The sequence below is a fragment of the Bombina bombina genome, chromosome 6 (genome assembly GCF_027579735.1).
Source record: "Bombina bombina isolate aBomBom1 chromosome 6, aBomBom1.pri, whole genome shotgun sequence".
Classification (NCBI taxonomy): Eukaryota; Metazoa; Chordata; class Amphibia; order Anura; family Bombinatoridae; genus Bombina; species Bombina bombina.
In genome coordinates, this window is record NC_069504.1 from 347,644,622 (window position 1) to 347,669,565 (window position 24,944).

The following is a 24,944-nucleotide window of genomic DNA, read 5'->3' on the forward strand; positions in this document are numbered from 1 at the left end:
TTTGCAAATAGACGGTAGTAGGGAAGTATGCATATATGAACATGAAGCGCAAAGCAGTATGTTTTATAAAACTGTGGAGTCATTTGATTAAGATTTCTCAGAGCATAATTTGTCTCTCCTAAGCATTTCAAATTAAGCGCAGGCCATTTAAAATAAAAAAATGCATAGCTTTGCTTTTTTTATTACAAACCTCTTAAAATAAATATTACATTTCTAAAATAAAAAAGAACAGAAATAAAACATTATGTTTTCTTCTGCAGCATGTTTCATTTGGTAAAACAGAGGAAACAATGTATACATTTATGAGTTTCATCAATTTATGTTGATTATCTTTCACTCTCTTTGAAACCTTTCTTCCTTCTTAGGGATGCTGTTGCAAGTAGCCTTTGAATTTATTACTTTGGAGGCAGTTGAATTCTGAATCTTGTCATTTTTGCGTGACCCACTTGCCGAGGGGTTGGTTTTTAAAGATGGGTCTGCTTTTAGAACAATCTCCTTTTTGGGTGCAGACTGGGGAAGTCGAACCACAGACAAAGGGGTTCGCCCAGAAAAGGTTGTCTTTATTTCATTTTTTTGAGACTGAACAACTTTTTGATTATTTTTACCTCCAAGTTGTGAAGTAGCTGGTTGGCATTTACTAGAAGCCTTAGAGGTGTGCGGTATAAGTTGCGAGTTTGTGGGTACTCTAGAAGACACTACAAATGGCTTTCGAACTGCAAGATTATTTTTTTGGAAGTCCGTTTTCTTATTAATTTTCACTTTTTCTTTAGATGGTTGCAAAGTGCCTTGATTGGAAGTAATTTTCAAACCTTGCTTTGTAGGGTTGGGAATTTTTTTAGAATGTGAAGTTACAGACACAGCTGGTAATGTTTTAATTGGTGGCTTACTCAACTTGGTGGCTACTTTTGGATTTTCTAATTGTGACTTAGAGTCAGGCACATGTTTTGATTGTGCTTTAACACGTGAGGATACCGTAGGAAAAGGTTTAGGCCCCTGCACTTTGTTTGAAGATGCAGCTTTTGAGACATTTGCTGAAGACTTTGAGATGGTTGCTTGCTGAGTTTTTCCTTTGCTTGTCTGGGATAAACCACTGCTTTCCTGTGTAATATTTGAAAGAGGAGATATAGTTCTTGATGAACCAGCTGAGCAAGGAGTTTTAGCAGAAGCATCACTTTGAGAACTTTTGCTGCTAAGAGCAGAGGGACTAGTATGAAGTGGAGAATTTGATTTTTTTGCAACTTTTCTCTGAGGTTCAACAAACAATGGGGATCCTTGCCTAGAAGCACACAGGACTTTAGAGTGCATTGCTGGAGATCTTGCGTTCTTGGTTCCTTTATGGGTAGTGTGCTCAGGTGAGTGATTCGTTCTTAGGTTAGTTTTGGCAGAAAATGGTTTGGAATCTGGCTTTTGAGAAGTACTAATAGCTGACAAAGGATTCATGATTGGTGGCTGTGGATTTCTGCCAGTTTGTGCTGACATATTTTCCTTTTGACCACTTTTCTGAAACTGCAGAATTTTTTGCTCTAATGTTGTAAATTGTAGTACTCTGCAAGGATCATATTTAAGTAAAAATCCTTGAAGTGTATCCCAGCCTCCACCAACTCTAACCATAACATGTTTTCCATGTAGCATCTAAAAAAAACAACAACAACCTTACATTAAATTAATTTTCATATAACTCAAACATATTTGTTAAATATATTATATAAAAAAAAGCTTTTATAAAATCTCACATTAACAATGCAAAGAAAAACAAATTATGCTTACATGATAATTTTCTTTTCTTCTGATAAAAAGAGTCCACAGCTGCATTCATTACTTTTGGGAAATAAGAACCTGGCCACCAGGAGGAGGCAAATACACCCCAGCCAAAGACTTAAATACTCCTTCCACTCCCCTCATCCCCAGTCATTCTGCTGAGGAACAAGGAACAGTATAAGAAATATCAGGGTAAAAGAAGAATATAAGGATGCCCCACATAAAATTACGGGTGAGGAACTGTGGACTCTTTCCATCAGAAGAAAAGGAAATTATCAGGTAAGCATAATTTATCTTTTTCTTCTTAAATGGAAAGAGTCCACAGCTGCATTCATTACTTTTGGGAAAACAATACCCAAGCTATAGAGGACACTGAATGCCAAGACGGAAGGGTACAATAGGCGGCCCATACTGAGAGCACCAGGCCTGAACCTTTACCCAATAAAAAAATCCCGCTTTGTCCGAAGCCGAGAAAACTTTAAGAGGAAAAGCCCCAATGACACGGACTCGCAGTTAGTCCTGAAGCCAAACTAGAGACTGTAAACCGACTCGCCTGAGCCAACAGTCCTCCAGGAGACACTGTCGCCCAACAAACTGCCTTCCACCGCTCACCCCCCACAAATGAAGGGGACACCAGCCGAAACCCCCAAGGGGACAAAGCAAAGGAGAACTGAGGAAACTGAAAGGTCCCCTAATACAAAAAAGAACACCTCCAAGAGTGAGCCCAGCTCAGAGACCCAAAGGGACCCAAACAGGGAAAGGAGGCCACGCCTATACCAAGCAAAACCCAGGGTAAAACCGGGCACAGAGACAGAACAGACGTCTCTCCAATATCCTGCAAGCACGGAATGCCACTGAAGAGGCAAAGTCCTCCCAGTGTCTGACCATAGAAAACCAAGGTATTCGACCATGAAAAAGTGTGTAATACACCCAGGTGAGAAACCCCAAGTTTGAGAACACCGAGTCCATAACAGGGTGACACAGAGGGTACTTGCGAGAAAGAAGCAGTCAAGCAAGAAACAGACTGCAAAAGCAACCCCCGGACAGAGGGCACGCTCCAGTCAGCCTAAGTCGCCGGACCTACACACAGGTCCCTAAAAAGGGGAACACAAAACCTCAATCAAGGCCCCCCGAGAAGAAGAGTATACCCTCAGAACCAGAAGGAAGAGTAAACCCTCTTCTGATATCAATGGAGCAAGGTGAAAGTAAAATATATACCTAAGCAGACTGAGCTAACAGGATAGACTTAACAAGCTTACACATCCAGAGGAGATTGCGACCCAAACGCAGCGCCTTAGACCGCTCGGCCATCCTGACCTGCATATCCACACCCAGTTTGACAACCAACACAGCCTCAGGGATCCAAGACAGGGGAACAAAGAATCCCGAAACAGGTACAGGAACGAGCGTAAGGATAGCACAGCCATCCCCACAGAGTAGAAGTACAACCCAACTCTGAAAACAGACAACAAGCACATAGACCGGAGGATCTATCCAAATAAAGGCCTAACAAGTCTGACTTGGAGCCAGCAAGACCCCAGGGGGAACCAATCCCACCTTTCCGCCTCCCATCCAGAGAAGCCCCAAGCAAGGACTCCATCTCCATAGGGAGGAGAATATCCCCTAAAGAAAAGGGATGATGCCGGAAGGGCAACAACTCCTCAAAGCCCAAAGCTACCGGCTAATGGGAAGATATATTCCAAACACAGATGTCCTGGAAAAGGACCCCCCTACAAATAGCTTGCCAAGCAGAGGAACAGCCAACCCATTCCAGAGCAGGGAATCCACGGGAACACTTGCAAGCTGACCAGGGGACCCTAAGGCGCACCAGAAATTGGACATCCAGCGCCAGCAGCTGGGAAGGAACCAACCAACCTTGAGGCGCAAGCCACACAGCTAACCACAAGAAGACATGGGCTACTCTTGCGGCAAAGAGTAAAAAATACTCTGAAAACCTGGCCAACCATGACCCAGTCAGATAGATGGAGCAAGGACACAGCCCAAGTTCCCACAACCGTGGAACACCCCAACCAGCTCTGAGATCCAAGATTGCAAAACCACCCAAAACTGGGTCAGGAAAAAGGGCCAAGCGAAGCTTCAGCAACCGGAAATCTCAGGGAGAAAAACAGGTTTGGGCACCTAATAGTTCAGGCAAACTTTACCCTATAACTAAACACCCAACTGGCCAAAAAGCCAGACACAAGGGCTATGGATGCATATACAGAAAATCTGGATAGCGAGAAGAACTCGACCAAAGGAAGAAACCACCCCTATCTAAAGTCTAACGCTCCAAGGAGCAAGGCTAGAAGTCGTATGAAGATACTTCTCAAAGCCTCAGGACAACCAAGGGATACCTCAAGGTCAACAAAATCCTACTAGCAGGACTAGTCTATCACCTCCGCACAAGCAGAGGACACAAGGAAGAGAAAGGCACTAAGCCTACCAAGCTCCGGAAAACCCAGAACTAAAAGTCCCCACAGGGAACAACCATCACCCGGAAACACAGATCCCTAAAGGGAGATCCAACTCACCCGGAGACAATGGAAGAAGATCCAAAGGTCTCTTATAACTCAGACAGACAGTACACGTCAGAGTAAGAGCTGTATCTAGAAACACTATAAACAGCTTACGCGTACACCTGCAAGGTGTGAAGAGCTGCAACTGGTTTCAAACTGAAAACCTTCTGCATGCTAGACAGCTATCCTGTACAAGCTGTTGGATCAAGCCCAAAAGGACAAATCCAGAGGCCTAAAAAATGAAGGCCAAACCACTCAACTGCGGGAGGCTCTAGGTTCTGATAAAATCAGATGCCAGATAGTGACGCAGCGGGTAACTCCCCTGCCCGGCCATAAGGACTGAAACAATCCTTCTCGCCTCACGGACCCACAGGTCCTCTCGAATGTTTAGTTGAACATGAAAAACAATGATAACCTAAGCACTCAGCGCTTCTACCGAACCAGCCGAGCAAAACAGCGACACGTGTCTTAACAGCCGCAAGACCAAACGAACCCGACAGGACCAGCCTGCACCTAGGATCCTAACCGGCAAGCTGCATAAATTCTCCCCCATGGGGGAAAAACTGAAAAAAAAGACATATTTAACATAGGACTAACATGTCCAAAACAACTTCCGAAGTAACAGAGTATCAATCCCAGAAGGTTCCCGAAGGAAAAAAATAAAATAAAAGGCATCCCGTCGGATACAAATAAAATAGAAGGCAACTCGAAGGTTAACGCCCAAAAAGACACAGGCCTACTCGCAGGACCAGCCAAACAGAGCTCTATCTTTCAAAAACTGGGAAAGATCTCAAATAAATGACAATCAGGAGATTACCTCATCACCAAATGTCTAATGAGGTGCACCATTCGAATTAGCAGACGGAAACACCTGTATCTGGTAACGATAGGGTCATTCAATAAATGAGAAATACGCGAAGTTGCGCAATCCTGTAACGAAAGGCACAACACTCAGGAACAGTTACACCCACGGGGAACTGTAGAGGCCCTCCCCAAGGCAGAAGGCACGGAACAATAGGGCACAAGCACATTCTCAAAGAAATGTCTGGACTATACAAATGAACAATCGCCAACATTATGTAGAAGCGAAAAAGTGCTGCAACCTCCGGGGGGGGGGGGGGGGGGGGGAACACGCCACCCTGCACGGTGGAATAAGAAACTGGGTTACCCGCATGTGTAGAAGTATGAAATTGGTAAGTAACTCGCCTCTCGGAGGACAGGACCCCCAGAGGCGGATAGCTCAGCAGTCCCTTGATTCCCCGAGCCCGAGGAACAAGGCGCTCTAAAATGGCATACGGAACAAAACTGGTCAACATGTTTCAACAAGGCCAATCTGGATTCGTCACCGGACACAGAATCTGAAATCAAAATAGTCTCAGTATCAGAATCCTCCGTAACTGAATCTGAAATGATAACAGTCTCAGCATCAGAATCCTCCATAACTGGATAGAGGAAATATCAATATGGACTAAAGTATAAAAATAAAAACGGCATCTGACACCCACAATGGCTGGGGCACTCACCACCTCCTGTGACCAGACCCTTGTGGACTAGAGTATCTCCTTCACCACACGGTCAGGAATGTGGAAATGGGGAACAGAACATAACCACGCCCGAACACAAGGTGAACCGAACAGTCCAAAAAAGTGCGCCCAACCAAAAGGCTGCGTCACTTCCAAAGGCCTCAAAGTTCCAACCACGAGCCCATAAACATCACACTTAAGCAGGTTGAATCACATAAACATTATTATAAACCCCCCTATTCAATAACCCCCCTCAGGAGATATTAACCTTCGATTCCAAGATACTAACAGAGATTCACTGAGACCCTTATGTCATATAGTTAGACCCACAAAGGTATGTAACCCCTCGGGAAAACATTCACATTACAGTACATTGTCGATAAAGTAAAATGAAACGATCTTACCGGAATCAACGCTGTGGAACAGGAACACGGCCTTTCAAGTGTGACGAATAGTAGCATCGCCTCTGCCATGGACTTGAATGACTGGGGGATGAGGGGAGTGGGAGGAGTATTTAAGCCTTTGGCTGGGGTGTCTTTGCCTTCTCCTGGTGGCCAGGTTTTTATTTCCCAAAAGTAATGAATACAGCTGTGGACTCTTTCCATTTAACAAGAAAATACTTTTTTTTTTTTTTTACATATTAACCCTTTGAGTGCTAAGCACTTTCCCACCTGGGTGCTAAGCTGATTAAGTTTTTTTTATTTTTTGAAATATTTATTTTTTATCCCCAAGACTTACACCGTTGGAAAGGTTAGGCGATTACCTTTCCAACTGTGGGTCTTGGAAGTCTGTAGCTGCTTAGATGCCTGAGATACAGGCTTCTAAGCTGCATGCCCCCTTTCCCTATACTTGTCATTGTCATTTTTAAATAAAGTTGCGCGGTGACGCATTATGTCATTGCGCGTAAATGTCACCGCGCAAAACATCAAGCTCCGGCGATGCCTGTCACTATACAGGGTCCGACCTCAAGGTGGGAGAGTGCTAGCAACGGCTCTGAGCCGTCGTTAGCACCTGAGTGGGAAGCCGTCATTAGCACTCAAGAGGTTAAAGGAATAGTCTAGTCAAAATTAAATTTCATGATTCAGATAAAGCATGCAATTTTAAGACTTTCTAATTTACTCCTATTATCAAATTTTCTTCATTCTCTTGGTATATTTATTTGAATGTAATCTTAGGAGACGGCCCATTTTTGGCTCAGCACCTGGGTAGCGCTGGCTGATTGGTGGCTATATTTAGACACCAATCAGAAAGCGCCACCCAGGTGCTGAACCAAAAATGGACTGGCTCCTATGCTTACAGTCTTGCATTTTCAAATAAAGATACCAAGAGAACGAAGAAAAATTGATACTAATCTAGTAAATTAAAACATTTCTTAAAGTGAATGTAAATTTTGATGCTACAGTGCCCGTTCTTTAAAAATTCTATTAAAAACAGGGGCACTTTAATTCATCAAAATTTACATTTCACTTGTGTTGTGAAAAAAACTTACCTTTTAATCTTGAAAGCAGCTCCAGCTTCCTATGACCAGACCCCTCTGGACTAAAGTACCTGTCGCAAAGCCTCTTCCTGGGTCTAAAATGAGGAATCCGGCTTCCTCCAATCACGGAATTGAATCAGACACTGATTGCCCTGGGGGGAAGCCGTGATTGGAGTATGCCCTATCTATCATTTCTGACATCAGAAATGGCTTGCGACGACCGGAGGAAGCTGCAGCTGTTGTCAAAATTTAAAGGTATTTTTTCACAACAGGAGTGAAATGTAAATTTTGATGAATTAAAGTGCCCCTGTTTTTTACTGCATAAACGTTCCCTTTCAGCTAAAAAAGACTAAATGATAAATAAAAAAATGTATTTACACGTACATGTGTGTGTTTATGGGCATGCATTTATTTGTGTATGCATGTGTGTGTGTGTGTGTGTGTTTATGGGCATGCATTTATTTGTGTATGCATGTGTGTGTGTGTGTTTATGGGCATGCATTTATTTGTGTATGCATGTGTGTGTGTGTGTGTGTTTATGGGCATGCATTTATTTGTTTATGCATGTGTGTGTGTGTTTATGGGTATGCATTTATTTGTGTATGCATGTGTGTGTTTATGGGTATGCATTTATTTGTGTATGCATGTGAGTGTGTGTTTATGGGTATGCATTTATTTGTGTATGCATGTGTGTGTGTGTGTTTATGGGTATGAATTTATTTGTGTATGCATGTGTGTGTGTGTTTATGGGTATGCATTTATTTGTGTATGCATGTGTGTGTGTGTGTTTATGGGTATGAATTTATTTGTGTATGCATGTGTGTGTGTGTGTGTTTATGGGTATGAATTTATTTGTGTATGCATGTGTATGTTTATGGGTATGTATTTATTTGTGTATACATGTGTGTTTATGGGTATGTATTTGTGTATGCATGTGGGAAAAAATACATTATTTAAACAATAACAATAAAATATCAGTAATAACAGTTCCAAGTAGAAAAAGAACATCTTAAAGTTTCACACAATAGCAAAGGATATTATTTATATATACTGAACACCTACTCATGAAAATACTTGGCACAGTATTAACAAAAGCTCTGAAAAACAACCTTCTGTTCATACTTGAAAATTAAAGCCATTACCTTCCACATATCAGGAACCACCTCTGGCATTTACTAATGAAGAACAGCATTTTGCCCAATGGCTCACACATAAAAGAAACCATAATATACATCATTATTTACTTCTAAAATATTATTTGTCAATCAAATCACTTAGAAATAACCTGGGTGAATATCACCTGACACAGACAGCTAACACAAAATATATACACATGTGGACAAAAAGATGTGAGCAAAAGATATATAAAAAAAAGAAAAGAATATAGTAGCAACTATGAAAAATATAGTATTAGGTTATTTTTTTTTTTCAAATGTCATCTCACAAGAAAAGAAAGGACACTACAGAAGCAAAACTAAAGACATGTTTTACTCAACAACTAACATGTTCATTTATTTATTTTTCACTAAATAAAAGGTAAAAGCTTTTTTTATTTATAAATTGAAACTAATGCAGCAGTATTATCTGTGTACTGCCTACTAATGCTCATTAAATAGTAATAACTTCCTGATATAGGTCAGTGGTTAATAGGCACTATCTGCTAATGCTCAATATAATTATTAGCAGGAGGTATACAAGTGATAATTATTCACATGTAAGTCAGCCTTTATTTCAGAGAAAATAAATTATGCTTACCAGATAATTTCCTTTCCTTCTGTATGAGGAGAGTCCACAGCTTCATTCCTTACTTGTGGGAATATAGAACCTGACCACCAGGAGGAGGCAAAGACACTCCAGCCAAAGGAACAAGGAAAAGTAGGAGAAATATCAGGTAATAAATGGTACCAGAAGAAGAAAACCAAATTTAAGTCCGCCCAAAGGAGAATTCTGGCGGGGGCCGTGGACTCTCATCATACAGAAGGAAATGTAATTATCTGGTAAGGATAATTTATGTTTTCCTTCTTAATATGAGGAGAGTCCACGGCTTCATTCCTTACTTGTGGGAAACATATACCCAAGCTCTAGAGGACACTGAATGAAAATGGGAGGGTAAAAAGAGAGGCGGACCCTGTTCTGAGGACACCACAGCCTGCAAAACTCTTTCTCCTAAAAGTTGCTTCTGCAGAAGCAAAAACGCCAAAGATGTAAAATGTTGAAAAAATATGTAAGGAAGACCAGGTAGTTGCCCTACAAATTTGATCCCTAAAGGCCTTATTCTCAAAACCCAAGAGGGAGCCACCGCTCTAGTTGAAAGAGCTGAGGAGGCTTGGTCCCGCTGACTCTATAAGCTAAGCGAACATGCTCCTCAACCAGCTTCCCAGAAGAAACACAGACAAGGAAGAAGTTTGACAATACTCCATAGTAGCCTGAAGATAGAACTTCAAGGCCCGAATCACATTCAAGTTATGAAATAACTACTCCTTCGAAAAAGAAGGATTAGGACACAAGGAAGGAACCACAACAAACCGATTGATTTTGCGATCTGAAACAACCATAGGAAGGAAACCTAACTTAGAGAGAACAGCCTTAGCCGCACGAAAAACTAGGTAATGACCTCACATTGCAAGGCAGCCATCTCAGGCACTCTGTGCGCTGAAGCAATAGCCAGTAGAAAAAAAAAAAAAAAATAAATAACCTTCCAAGACAGAAAATCTTAATATCAACTCCATGCATAAGCCCAAACAGAGCCTTCTGCAAAAACTTAGAACAAGATGTAAACTCCAAGGAGGAGCACTAGATCTAAACACAGGCCTGATCTAGTCAAAGCCTAGACATCTGGAAGCTCCATGAGCCTCTCTAGCAGTAAAACAGATAGGGCCGAAAACAGTCCCCTAAGGGAGCTACCAGAAGACCCTTCCCCAGAGCACCCTGGCCTTATGCCAGGAGAATCCCCGCTCTACATACCAGAAGAATTAGGTCCTGCATTCCTTATGATAGATGCGACTATACACCAGTATATGAGCTAGAACAAGAGCAACAACATTCTTTCAGAAAAAAAAACTCTCTTAGCTAAGACTAAGCGTTCAATTCCACATAGTCAGGCTCAGAGAGCGCAGGTTGTGATGAACACATGGACCCTCCTCCAGCAGATCTCTGTAACAAGGTCCATGGAGGCGAAGCCCCTAAACTGCGACACAACTCTATATATAAACGGCGCAAACCATCTCTCTGACGTCTGCTCCTGCTAGGATCGCCCATCCACAACAAAGAGCGACATGGCCGAAGAGAAGAGGTTAAAAGAAACCTCTAAGGAATGCTAGATGTCTAGCATATTCAGGATGAAAAGTACGGAGCCCCACCTGGGTTCAAATCAGAAGTAGTGGAGCTAACACTGATGCCTTGAAAGCCTGATTGGCTTCCCCATCTGACACAAATATTCAAGCAGGGAATGATTGTAGGGGACATCCGAACCTGAAGAGTATGCTTATAGATAGGGTCGCTGGCAATGAGCCAACATGGGCTTCTGCCCACCACCAAACACGAGACCCCCCGTTTAGCAGGAGGAACTGTCCTTCCTCATAAGAAAGTCTCCCCACTGAGAGGACCCAACTGGTACAAACCCAGAAGACCAAATCCTCCAAGCAGAATGCTCACTGAGGAACCAAAAGTCTATTAGCAGGCGAAGGTAAGAAACCCAGAAAGCCGAGGCCCGGGATCTACCATAAATTCTGGAAGTAGGATACTGCCACCTTAAACCCCAGATCCCAAGAAGGATCACAACGAGGTTTACTGAAAGATACGGTTCTTAAGAACAGAATTTGCACAAAAAGGATGAACCAGGAAAGACATCCTTCTTCCGAACAAGGAAGGACTTTACATTCTCCAGTGAAAATAAGAACTAATAAGCTCTGCTTCAATATCATAGAACGCAATCATGATGGGAAGACCCACCCCCTATTAGTGCATGCACCAACAGTGGGAGAAAATACCAGGACAATGACTCCAAAGGTCCCTTGACTTCTCTGACAGGACAATTGCCCAGAAAAGAAGCCTAGTTCCGGTCTCTAGGACCCCTAGATCCATATGATCCAGTATCAAGCACCCATCCCAGATAATACCTAAACAGGCCAAGCCTGTTAACTAGGATAGATGGGCCTGCGGTACCTGGACCGGAATGTAGAAGAAAAAACTTCTAAGTAGAAAGAAGGAACAAACCTACTACAACAGGTCCTGCCTGTCTCTAGGATACAACATATCTTCCGGAATACTCCGGGGCTAAAACGAAACTTCTTAAGTTCCAGCAAAGTTAGAACAACTGAATAATCAAATTAAAGAAATTAAGCTCCGAGGCTTAACATTTTTCCTCTAAAATATAGGGGGATCACCCCGAGCAGAAATCTATAAGCTTCCACCGGAAGTCTCCAACAATCTCGACCATCAAAGTCGATAGTATCAAATATCCCATGTGACACAACATCTTTCTAAGAAGAGTTTCTAAAGCAATCCAGAGCTCAAAAAACCAAAAACTATTTGGAACGGAATAGCAAAGAAAAAGGCAATCACCCACAGTCATAAGCTGAAAAGGAGTGTGTAAACAAAAACAAGTCCTGTCTGTCATACGACAACCCCCATAGAGCTCGGTACTGGGATTCTAAATAAACGATAAAACAAAAAGTAAAACAAGACGACAAGGAATATCACCATCCTCCACTCATCTTCGTTAAGATCGTTATCCGATTTAGAGGACTGAGATTCAACTGACGGAGCAGTACTGGAAGCCTCTAACATTGCCAAAACATCTCTCAGAAGTAAACGCAGGCGTGCCAATCTAAATCTAAGCCCTCCGCAGTCGGAGGACCCAATTCAGCAGACTCCGACCCTGGAAGTTCTCCCTCTGAAGCCTCAGAGGGAACTGCAATCCCCGTCCTTGGGCAGGAGAGCCTGGATTAACCCCTTCCTTGCGCGTAGCAGGAATAGGTAATCTCGCTAAGGCCATAGAGATGGCCATGCGGAAATGCATAGTAACCTCTGGTGGAAACAAACCCCTTACAGGCAAAGGAGGATCGGAACTCAGGAAAACTGCATACGTAGGAACAGAATCAAGGGAACACACCTCACTGGACGAAGAGTCCTCAGAGGCGGATGGCTCAGTGGTCTCTTACATCTCAACATTTGATGATGAGAACACTCTATTGTGCCATACGGAACATAGTTCAACGGGCTGGATTACCCGGGCCTCCTCACAATATACACAGGTATCAAATTCTGTATCGGAGGGATCCCCCTCTAAATTATCAGAATCCTCCATAACTCGTCTATGTCAAATTATAGAAAGGAAAAACAACTGGCACCTTATACCCCCAATGACTGGGGCACTCACTATCTCCTATGACCCAGACAGATTAAGAAAAAGATCTTCTCCGCAGACACCCGGTCAGGAATCAGAAGCGGTGGGAAAAAAAAGTGACCCATTCCCGGTCACATGGTGTTAATGGAGGACCTGCCCCTGCTAATGAAAAAGCACGCCAGCTTAATATAAAGAAACTGTGTATCAGCCTAAGAGCCGAAACGTTCTTACACATAAGCACTCAAAATCACATAACAAATATGAATAAAAAAAATGTTCAATAATCCCCCTCAGGAGATATTAACCCTTGATTCCATAAAGATAAAGGAGTCTCACTGTGACCCTGTCTTCTATCATTAACATGTGTGTAAAATAATGAAACTAACTTACCGGAATCTATGCCGTGGAACAGTGACACGGTCCTTCAAGTTTGACAGATTGTAGCAGCACTTCTGACATGGACTTGAGTGAAGAAAGCAGGCAGCGAAACTCGTCAATGCCGATTGCTTAAGGAGCTGTAAACATGAGTCTGGATAGGTTCGCAGAAAGACTCTCCCTGCATCTCCAGACTCTAACTTTCGTCAATGCTCTCACTGAGAGGCTAACAAGACTACTTAAAACTCCTGTCCCATCTAAAAGGGTACTATCCTTCATAAGAGACAAAAAACTAAAATTAAAAATTCTGACATGTCTCTGCCAACCTCCTGGGATGAAAGGCAAAGATTGATCGGGGGATGAGGGGAGTGGGAGGAGCATTTAAGCCTTTGGCTGGGGTGTCTTTGTCTCCTCCTGGTGGCCAGGTTCTGTATTCTCACAAGTAAGGAATGAAGACGTGGACTCTCCTCATATTAAGAAGGAAATTTTGTTTATGAATAAATTAGAAAAAGGTGATATAAATACATATAAACTGGGTACTGGCAGACAACTGCCAATACCCAAGATGATGGACACTAGTTAAAGCGGGGAGGTCTAGAGAGCTGTTTGGGATGGATCAGGGAGGTGGGAGTGTATGGGTGGAACTTACACTACAGAAAATAAAATAAAAATAATAAATTGCCGTAAAACTTCATTATGGCAGACTGTCTGCCAGTACCTAAGATCGTGGGAGACCAGTGGGGGTGAGGGAGGGAAGATAGCTGTTTGGGAGAGATAAGGTAGGGATCAGGGGGTGGGAGGTGTCAGCTGGGAAGGTAATCTCTACATTACAGCTAAACTTAACCTTAAATGCTACCGGATTAACCCCTTCAACTGCCGGGAATTTCAGAAGTGTGGTGTGCAGCAGCCTTCTAATTACCAAAAAGCAATGGCAAAGCCATGCATGTCTGCTATTTCTAAACAAGGGGGATCCCAGAAAAGCTTTAACAACCATTGGTATTATGACTGCACAAGCAGAATGTAAATTTCAGTGAGAACCCCAAAATTTGTGAAAAAGTAATTTTTTTTAATATGATCGCATTTGACAGCAAAACGGAGGCATGAAATATACCAAAATGGACCTAGATCAATACCGTGGGTTGTCTACTAAAATATATATATTTTTTGATAAGTAGGGTTAAGCACAACTTTATTGTAAGATAATACACTTACCCTTATAAAAAGGATTTTATCACCCAAACGATAACGACCTTCAGATAAGTACTCAATAGAGAATCGATGGGAACAGTTACAGGGAGGATCTTCTGCTATGTGCTTAACCTGCACACAAAATGACAACACACATGAAATATATACATCCATTATGTATTACTGGTGTTTACTTATGCTGGATACTACAGTCTTCACTATTGCGCAAAAATAATGACATCAACTGCCCAGTCATAATCTTATCAGTCATGAAAAAAACTTAAATTATGCTTACCTGATAATTTTCTTTTCTTCAGATGGAAAGAGTCCACAGCTGCATTCATTACTTTTGGAAATAAGAACCTGGCCACCAGGAGGAGGCAAAAACACCCTAGCCAAAGGCTTAAATACTCCTCCCACTTCCCTTATCCCCCCAGTCATTCTGCCGAGGAACAAGGAAACAGTAGAAGAAATATCAGGGTGAAAGGGTGCCAGAAGAATAAAAATACACACACCCCACATTATAAATACGGGCTGTGGACTCTTTCCATCTGAAGAAAATAAAATTATCAAGGAAGCATAATTTAAGTTTTTCTTCATAAATGGAAAGAGTCCACAGATGAATTCATAACTTTTGGGAAAACAATACCCAAGCTATAAAGGACACTGAATGCCAAGACGGGAGGGTGCAAGAGGCGGTCCATTCTGAAGGCACCAGGCCTGAAACCACTACCCAACAAAACCCTGCTTCGTCCGAAGCCGAGAAACATTGAAAAGAAAAAAGGCCCCAAGGACACTGCCCCATAGATAGCCCAGAAGCCTAGCTAGAGACCGCAAAATCAGACGCAACTGAGCCAACAGTCCTCCAGGAGAACCAGTCGCCCAGCAGTCGGTCCCCAACCACACCCCCTTCACTAGCGAAGGGAACACCAGCCCAAAACTCCCAAAGGGATAAGGCAAGGAGGCCAAAAGGAAACCGAAAGGTCACCACAAAATCCATAAAAGAAAGAACTCCCAGAGCTACCCCAGCTCACAAAGACCCAAATGGGTCCTGACAAACAAAAACCACAATGATTAGGACCTGGCATCAGAACAGAGAAAACTTTCCTCTCAACATCGTGCAAAAGCACCGAAAAAGACAACTGAAAACAGAGTCCTCAAAACGTCAGAACTTAGACTACTGAAGTAGTTAACACATAATACGTGTAGCAGACCCAGACGAGGTAAACACCTGAGACAAGAACACTCAGTCATCATCAGGATGACATAGAAGAAATACTTGCTGATAAGTAAAAATCGGTCAAACAAGAGATCAGATTGCAAAAACTCCAAGACAGAGAGCACCTCCAGACAATCCAAGCCGCCAGACGGACACATAGGTCACAAAACGGGACAAGCACAGAACCTCAATGAGGCCCACTGCATCTCTAAAGATGAACAACAATCTCAGAACCTACTCCCAGCCGGACTAGCGCAAGCGTCGGCAGGTCTGAAAACAGGGGAAAGAAAGAAACCCAACACCAGCTCCCAAAAAAGTGGAAGAATGGCCCCAGCCATTGCAACAGAGCTCTGGAACCCCGTACTCCTTAGAGACAGTCGACAAGGCCAAAGCCAAAACTAACAAAAGAGGCCCAACATAGTCTCAATGCAGAGCCAGCAGATAGAACAGAACCACCCAGAGATCATGTCTCCCTTCAACATAGGTTAAATCCTCTGTTCCACCTCCTAAATGCAGGAGAAGCACTAAACCAAGGACCACACCTCTGTAAGGAGGAGAACAAGCCCCCCTAAGAAAAAAGGGGCCATTAAATAGAGCACCTGCCCACAAGACACAAGCCGAACAAGAGCTCAATCTCTAACGCAAATGAACTTGAAAGGAATCTTAGAAAATAGCCTGCTAGTACACCGACAAGGTGCAATAGCTGCAGCGAATACCCTGCAAACCCTCTCGCCTGCAGAACCGGAAAGCCATCAGGTTACTTCAGCAAACAGTCCAAGGGAAATTGTTCAATAAGCATAAGGCATGCCCCATGAGCATCGGCACTCAGAGAACCTGGCCAACCGTGATCAGGTCAACTAGCCAGACCAAAAAAGTCATAGCCCAAGTTCCCTGGAAGTGGAGAACCCCAAACTCACCCCAAGGCTGCAAAGTCCGGTAACAATCCGCAATGGGAACCATAAAGGAAAACGCTGAGCGAAAGCCTCAGCAACTGGACAAACCAGGGCAATGACAGGTCCGAGCCCCCAATTGTTTAAAAACAAACAACATCCCATAAACTCAAACATCCCGTCTGATATAAAAAACAGACCCACAGGGAGATATCAATGCAATATCCAGAATAACCCAGATAACGAGAACACCTCGCAAGTCCCGACCCAAGGAAGAGACCACCCCTTGGCGAAGTCCAACACTCCAAAGGAGCTAAGGCATCTCAAACCAAGACACTAGAGCCCATAGGCGTTCGAACCGCCACAAGACGTCCAAAGCAAGGGGATACCTCGAGAATAAAGTCACTCGAGCAAGGCTAGTCTCCACATCATCTCCAATATGAGTCAGAGGATCAAATGAAAAAAGGATGCGTATCATCCCCAGATCCAGGGAAAAACCCTAGCAGAGCTTAAAGGAGACCCCAATATCCTCAAAAAAGGAACAACCATCTCCTGAAGGGGAAACCAGGCCCCAAAAGGACCATGGAAAGTCCAAAAGGACAAATTCCCAGAGCCTCAGAAAGGCCAAACCGCCAAAACAGCAGTAAGGAGACACTAAATCCCCAATCCTAAATAAGGACTGAAACAAGCGGACTCTTTAGAATGCCTGCCTAAATCCTCCCTCAGAGGGTAAGAGAATAACAGACAAACATAAGACTAACGTGTCCCGTAACAAACTTCCGCAGAAGCAAACAGCGAGGATCGCTCCCAGAAAAAGCTCCTGAAGGAAAAATAAGAGACATTCTAACTGGATAAAATAAAATTTAAGGCAACCAGTAAATTAACGCCTAAGAAGAACAGGCATACCCGTAGGACCAGAAAAAAGTAAAGTCTTTCTGCGCTAGAGGTAAACTATTTTACGCTAAAGCTAAATCAAAAATGGGTGGATCTCTTTATTGAGGCTACGTGGATATTTACAAATAAAATTTATTTAAATGCACCAAAAAATATATAAGATTTATTTTATATCATACCAGAAAAGAAAATTTAAATAATTTTTCTTTTAAAAGCATTCGATTGGGAAACACATAAATGGTTAGTATACCAGTGAGTTAGTATACACAGTTAGTTTATGAACACAATAGGGCACAAATTTGCACAAAAAATACTCATATATTAAAAAATCCAATTGGATATGTTATTAATAAGTGTTATAAAAGCCAAGCAGTTTAAATAAAAAACAAGCAGTTTAAAAAACAAGCATTATTAGCGTTAATAAGTGTTATAAAAGCCAAACCATTAGGTAAAAGAACAGCAAAGTTAGTTTACAAGAAGCTAAACAGATTATTGCTGTGCTATATAGTATCCATGAAAGAGCAGTGTTATTGTGCAAAATTGAAGCAGTCTCTTAAAGGAGATTCCTTTTCTTGTATGAGTTGTATACAAAGGATATCCAATATTGTATGAAGGTAAAATAAATATTTTCTTCCAGCAAGGAGTTAACACATCAATTCTACAGGTGGAGTCAGAGAAAACTTTCTCAAAAGTATGCTGGTAATCATATATTTACATATGTCTATCCGAACTTACAATTTAGGATCTCTGTAAACAGCTCCGTTTTCAAGGGATCACTACATCGGGTCTCGATGCAGACCGTGGATTGCCCATCAGCTCTATCACAAAAAGCTGGGTGGAGGAAATGGTCTGATAATACAGACTACTGTGGCCTCACTGGACCAAAAAAGAAGCATTATTTTACCTACATACAATATTGGATATCCTTTGTATACAACTCATACAAGAAAAGGAATCTCCTTTAAAGTGAAGGTCCATTTTGATGAATTAGTGTCTGGTTTTTAATAAACCTATTAAAAACAAGGGCACTTTAATTAATCAAAATTGATATTTCACTGTTTTCTTCAAAAACTTACCTTTTAATCCTGGCAGCAGCTCCAGCACTTCCTCCGCCCGTTGCAAGCTGTCTTCGCGGGTCCAAAATGACGAATCCAGCTTCCTCCAATCATAGCGTTGCATCAAGGAAGCCTGATTCGTCATTTCTGACATCTGCAGAGGCTTCCGACAGACGGGGGAATCGCTGGAGCGGCAATCGGGATTAAAAGGTAAGTTTTTGAAGAATATAGTGAAATGTCAATTTTGATGAATTAAAGTGCCCTCGTTTTTAATCGGTTTATTAAAAACCGGGCACTAATTCATCAAAATGGACCTTCACTTTAAGAGACTGCTTCAATTTTGCACAATAACACTGCTCTTTCATGGATACTATATAGCGCAGCAATAATCTGTTTAGCTTCTTGCAAACTAACTTTGCTTTTCTTTTACCTAATGGTTTGGCTTTTACAACACTTATATTAATGCTTGTTTTTTTTAACACTTATTAATAACGTATCCAATTAGCTTTTTAAATATACGAGTATGTTTTGTGCACATTTGTGCCCTATTGTGTTTACAAACTGTGTATACTAACTCACTGGTATATGTTTATATACCATTTATATGTTTCCCAATCATATGCTTTTAAAAGAAAAATTATTTTAATTATTTTCTTTTCTGGTATGATATAAAAGAAATCTTATACATTTTTTGGTGCATTTAAATAAATTTTATCTGTAATTATCCACGTAGCCTAAATAAAGAGATTCAGCCATTTTTGATTTAGCTTTAGTGTAAAATCCTTTAAATCTAAAGAAGAAAGACTTGACTTTTTCTATACACCTTGTTAATATTATCTTGTGGATCTTATAAATCTTTCTGTTTTCTTTTTGTGGTCGCATCTCCCATTTTTCAGCGCTTTTCTAATTTTTTCTTAAAAATAACCGTAGGACCAGCCAAACAGAACCCTGATCTTCCAACAAACTGGAAAGGATCTCAATAAACCAACAACCAGGAGATTACATTATCCCCTCATGTCTAATGAGGTGAGCCATTCGAAGTAGAATACTGAGGATTCCCGTATCCGTTGAGGATAGGGCCCTCTAATAATCCAAAAACAAGTCTGAGTAAAAACGCGAAGGTGCGCTATTCTGTAACGAAGGCATGGGCCCATCTTAAGGCTGGGAGACCCGGGACAATAGGGCACGAACACAAATAATAATCGGCAAAAATATGTGAAAGCAAAAACGTGCTGTGACCTCCGGGGGAACAAGCTGCCCTGCAAGGAGGGATATAACATAATCTGGGTTACCCGCATGTGTAGTAGTAGGGAGCGGTAGGGAACTCGCCTCACAGAGGACAGAACCCCCAGAGGTGGATGGCTCAGCGGTCCCTTGAGTCCAAGAGCCCGAGGAACAAGGTGCTCTAATATGGCATACAGAACATAACTGATTGACATGTGTCAACGGGGCCAATTTGCATTCTTCACAAGTCGAAGAATCTGAATCTGAAATTTGAACAGTCTCAGCATCAGAATCCTCCACAACTGGATAGAGAATATAATAATATGGACTATAAGAAACAAAGTTTAAAAATGGCACCTGACACCCACAATGGATGGGGCACTCACCACCTCCTATGAACCAGACACTGGCAGACCGAAATTTTTCTTATGCCACACGGTCAGGAATGCGGAAATGGAAGACCAGATCATAAACACGCCCAGTCACAAGGTCAACCGTACAGTCCAAAAAAAGCGCGCCCAACCATAAGGTTGCGTCACTTCCAAAAGCATTTATGTTCCAAGCCAGGAGCCCAGTTAACACTACACATAAGCAGACTGAATCACATAAACATGATTAATCCCCCCCCCCCCTGTTCAATAATCCCCCTCAGGAGATATTAACCCTCGATTCCAAGACACCAAAGGAGTCTCACTGAGACCCTATAATGTTTTATAACTCCCGCAAGAAAACACCTTACAGGGAACAAAAAACAAAAAATTACAGTATATTCTGATGAAGTAAAATAAAACTATCTTACTGGAATCTATGCCATGGAACAGGAACACGGCCCTTCAAGTGTGACAGATAGTAGCAGCACCTCCGCCATGGACTTGAGAGAAGAAAGCAGGCAGCGAAGCGGTTAGACAACGCTGATTGCTTGTGGAGCTGTTACCATGAGTCGGGATGGTTTTGCAGAAAGACTCTCCCTGCATCTCCGGACTCTAACTTTCATTCAGGCCCTCACTGAGGGACTGATAGGATTACTTAAAACTCCCGTCCCATGTCGAAGAGTACTACCCTCCATAAGAGACAAACTTCTGACACTTTCTGCCAACCTCCTGGGACGAAAGGCAAAGAATGACTGGGGGATGAGGGAAGTGGGAGGAGTATTTAAGCCTTTGGCTGGGGTGTATTTGCATCCTCCTGGTGGCCAGGTTCTTATTTCCCAAAATTAATGAATGCAGCAGCTGTGGACTCTTTCCATTTATGAAGAAAAATGATAAAACAGTAGCTATAACAAATTAAATCAAACATAAGTCAATAAACTGTGTTTAATGGTCCTTTACATTTTTAGAGAAAAACAAGGGCCATAGAGGGACATGAACCCCAATTTTTTATTTCATGATTCAGATAGAGCTTACAATTTTAAACAAATTTACAATTTACCTCTTTAATCAAATGTCTATCATTATCTTGGTATCCTTTGTTGAAAGAGTAGCAATGCACTACTGGGAGCTAGCTAAACATATTGGGTCAGCTAATAACAAGACACATGTGTGCAGCCAACTACTGGCAGCTAGCTCCCAGTAGTGCATTGCTGCTCCTGAGCCTAATGTGATGTCATGAGATTTCACTGAAATCTTGTAAGATTTCATAGTAAACTTCCTTAAACTAAGGAGGGGAATAACATGACTTTACCTGCACATGCCCGGTGGACACTCCCTTGCAAATCCTGGGACTAGCATCCTGATTGGCTGCTTAAAGTCCCTTTACAATGGGATGTGGCTACTGAGGAAATATTAAGGTAAAATATCTTCCTTTTTTTACATAGAGACGTTCAGGTGATATTTTCTAGTCAGCTTTTTAAATCAATGTTGAATGAATCACTTTCAAGTGCTTTAACATTTGGGTATCATGTCCCTTTAAGGACATGTTATGCAAAAAATGTAATGTACTCTTTTGTTAAGAGCATTTTATATTTAAACACAATCCCTTCTTTAAAGGTGTTTAAATCCTTCAAAAGGATTAAAAAGTAGGCAAAGATGTGCTCCTGGAATATTCCCATTTTGTTTCAGATGAGGATACAGTTACTGGAGCATATGCATGTATTCATTTTCTCACTACCTGTATTCCTCACATGAAGTAGCACAGCAGTAGAACTTCGACTAACCACTTTTCAGGAGTTAAATGGATATTAAAAAATGAATTTTTACAAAAAGAAATATCTAAGAGAACACATTTCTACACTAGAGTACCCATAGTCATCCTTTACAACAAACAATATCATCAGAACGTAGCAAATATGTTAAAAGAGGTAAACTGTAAATTTAAAAAAGGCGTCTAAAATCGCATGCGCTCTCTGAATCAAAGTTTAATTTTAACATTCCAGGGACATAATAGTCAAAATTAAAATCTGACAGTCATTTCAATTCTGAATAGAAACCATTTTTTGCACTATGCCTCTATTAGCAAAAATAAAAATGTCTAAAATGCATAATTATGCAGTTTATTTATCAACCAGTTCTTAATTTATTCACTTTAAAGGCAATTGCACTTGAATGCCTGTAGGCGTTTAAAAAAATTAATTTATAGTGTGTGTGTATGTATATATGTATATATATATATATATACATACACACACTATATATATACAATTTTTCAACTAGTTTCAATTTAAAAATAAACAAACAGCCTTCCTTTCATGAAAAAAGAATTCACATGTTTAACTGCAGCTAGCTCCTATGCAATGATAGACGAGTTTTAAGCACAATGTGTCTTTAATGTTCATAAAACTATCGCTTGTAACGCCAATATCTTGCAAGACTAAAGAGCTCTGTTTACAGTTTTGGCATCATATGAATATCAGGCAGATATTTTTAGATATAAAAAAGAATTTCATATATGTACTGGTGTAGGCAGCAAATATGGGTCCTTTACAGTATTTTGAGTAGTTCCCGAAAGGCGGGAATGGGCATTCCAGATTACAACTAAAAATATGTAAACACATAATGCTATATTATTAATTTGTATAGATGTCAATCAAGGCAGTTCTATATTCCAAAGATAGCTTTGATATAAATGCAAGAGTAGACAAGTTTAAACTGTCAGAAGTGCTTAAGTAGATATCTTGCAATCAGGTTAACAGATGTGTCATGATTATGTTGCTAAATGAATTCCCCTATAGCTTTAGAAAAACATAAATTATGCAGAGCTGTCTATATAGCTCCTAAATAAATTATGCAGAGCTGTCTATATAGCTCCTCCCTTAGCTCCACCGCCCAGTCATTCGACCAAAGGTACAGGAAGAAAAAGGAGTAACTATAAGGTGCAGAGGTGACTGAGTTTAAATCAAAAAAACATCATCTGTCTTAAAATGACAGGGCGGGCCGTGGACTCGTCTTACCATAGAAGAAATTAATTTATCAGGTAAGCATAAATTTACTTTTCTTCTATAAAGGTAAGACGAGTCCACGGATTCATCCTTACTTGTGGGATACAATACCAAAGCTACAGGACACAGATGAATGGGAAGGACAAGACAGATGGTTAAACAGAAGGCACCACTGCTTGAAGAACTTTTCTCCCAAAAATAGCCTCCGAAGAAGCAAAAGTATCAAATTTGTAAAATTTGGAGAAGGTATGAAGCGAAGACCAAGTCGCAGCCTTACAAATCTGTTCAACAGAAGCATCATTTTTTAAAAGCCCATGTGGAAGCCACCGCTCTAGTAGAGTGAGCTGTAATTCTTTAAGGAGGCTGCCGTCCAGCAGTCTCGTATGCCAAACGGATGATGCTTTTCAGCCAAAAGGCAAGAGAGGTAGCCGTAGCTTTTTGACCTCTACGTTTTCCAGAATAGACAACAAACAAAGAAGATGTTTGACGGAAATCTTTGGTCGCTTGCAAGTAAAACTTCAAAGCACTAACCACATCCAAGTTGTGCAACGGACGCTCCTTCTGAGAAGGAGGATTAGGACACAGAGAAGGAACAACAATTTCCTGATTGATATTCCTATTAGTAACAACCTTAGGAAGGAATCCAGGATTGGTACGCAAAACCATCTTATCAGCATGGAAAACAAAATAAGGCGAGTCGCATTGCAATGCAGATAGTTCAGAGAGTCTTCGAGCCGAAGAGATAGCAACTAAAAACAGAACTTTCCAAGATAGAAGCTTAATATCTATGGAATGCATAGGTTCAAACGGAACCCCTTGAAGAACTTTAAGAACTAAATTCAAACTCCATGGCGGAGCAACAGGTCTAAACACAGGCTTGATTCTAACTAAAGCCTGACAGAACGACTGAACGTCTGCAATGTCTGCCAGACGTTTGTGCAGTAGAATTGATAAAGCAGATATCTGTCCTTTTAAGGAACTAGCTGATAGCCCCTTCTCCAATCCTTCTTGGAGAAAGGACAAAATCCTAGGAATCCTGATCCTACTCCATGAGTAGCCTTTGGATTCGCACCAATAAAGATATTTACGCCATATCTTATGATAAATTTTCCTGGTGACAGGCTTTCGAGCCTGAATCAAGGGATCTATGACCGACTCCGAGAAACCCTGCTTGGATAAGATCAAGCGTTCAATCTCCAAGCAGTCAGCCGCAGAGAAACTAGGTTTGGATGCTGGAATGGACCTTGAGTCAGAAGGTCCGGTTCTCAGTGGCAGAGTCCATGGTGGAAGAGATGATATGTCCACCAGGTCTGCATACCAAGTCCTGCGTGGTCACGCAGGTGCTATCAAAATCACTGAAGCTCTCTCCTGTTTGATTCTGGCAATCAAACGAGGAAGGAGAGGAAATGGTGGAAACACATAAGCCAGGTTGAACGACCAGGGTACTGCTAGAGCATCTATCAGTACTGCCTGAGTATCCCTTGACCTGGACCCGTAACAAGGAAGTTTGGCGTTCTAACGAGACGCCATCAGATCCAATTCTGGTGTGCCCCATTGCTGAATCAATTGTGCAAACACCTCCGGATGGAGTTCCCACTCCCCGGATGAAAAGTCGACGACTTAGAAAATCCGCTTCCCAGTTCTCCACTCCTGGGATATAGATTGCTGATAGATGGCAAGAGTGAGTCTCTGCCATTGAATTATTTTGGTAACCTCTATAATCGCTAGAGAACTTTTTGTTCCCCCCTGATGATTGACATATGCTACAGTCGTGATATTGTCCGACTGGAATCTTATGAATCTGGCCGATGCCAGCTGAGGCCACGCCTGAAGCGCGTTGAATATCGCTCTCAGTTCTAGAAGATTTATCTGGAGGAGAGCCTCCTCCCGAGTCCACAATCCCTGTGCTTTCAGGGAATTCCAGACTGCACCCCAGCCGAATAGGCTGGCGTCCGTTGTCACTATGACCCACGCTGGCCTGCGGAAACACATTCCCTTGGACAGATGATCCTGTGACAACCACCAAAGAAGAGAGTCTCTGGTCTCTTGGTCCAGATTTATCAGAGGAGATAAATCTGCATAATACCAATTCCACTGTTTGAGCA

At 41.7% G+C, this 24,944-nt stretch overlaps 1 protein-coding gene across 1 annotated transcript in view; it reads right to left on the reverse strand.

The window, feature by feature from the left end:
* Nucleotides 1-235: 235 nt before the first annotated feature.
* The window catches only part of GAS2L3 (growth arrest specific 2 like 3), a 176,512-nt gene continuing 151,803 nt past the window's right edge, over nucleotides 236-24,944 (reverse strand). Inside the window, exons 7-8 of the mRNA XM_053716997.1 lie at nucleotides 14,209-14,316; nucleotides 236-1,632 (exon numbers count right to left, since the gene is read on the reverse strand). Coding sequence (XP_053572972.1) covers nucleotides 334-1,632; nucleotides 14,209-14,316 — 1,407 coding nt within the window. The 3' untranslated portion in view covers nucleotides 236-333. The remainder of the gene's footprint in view (nucleotides 1,633-14,208; nucleotides 14,317-24,944) is intronic.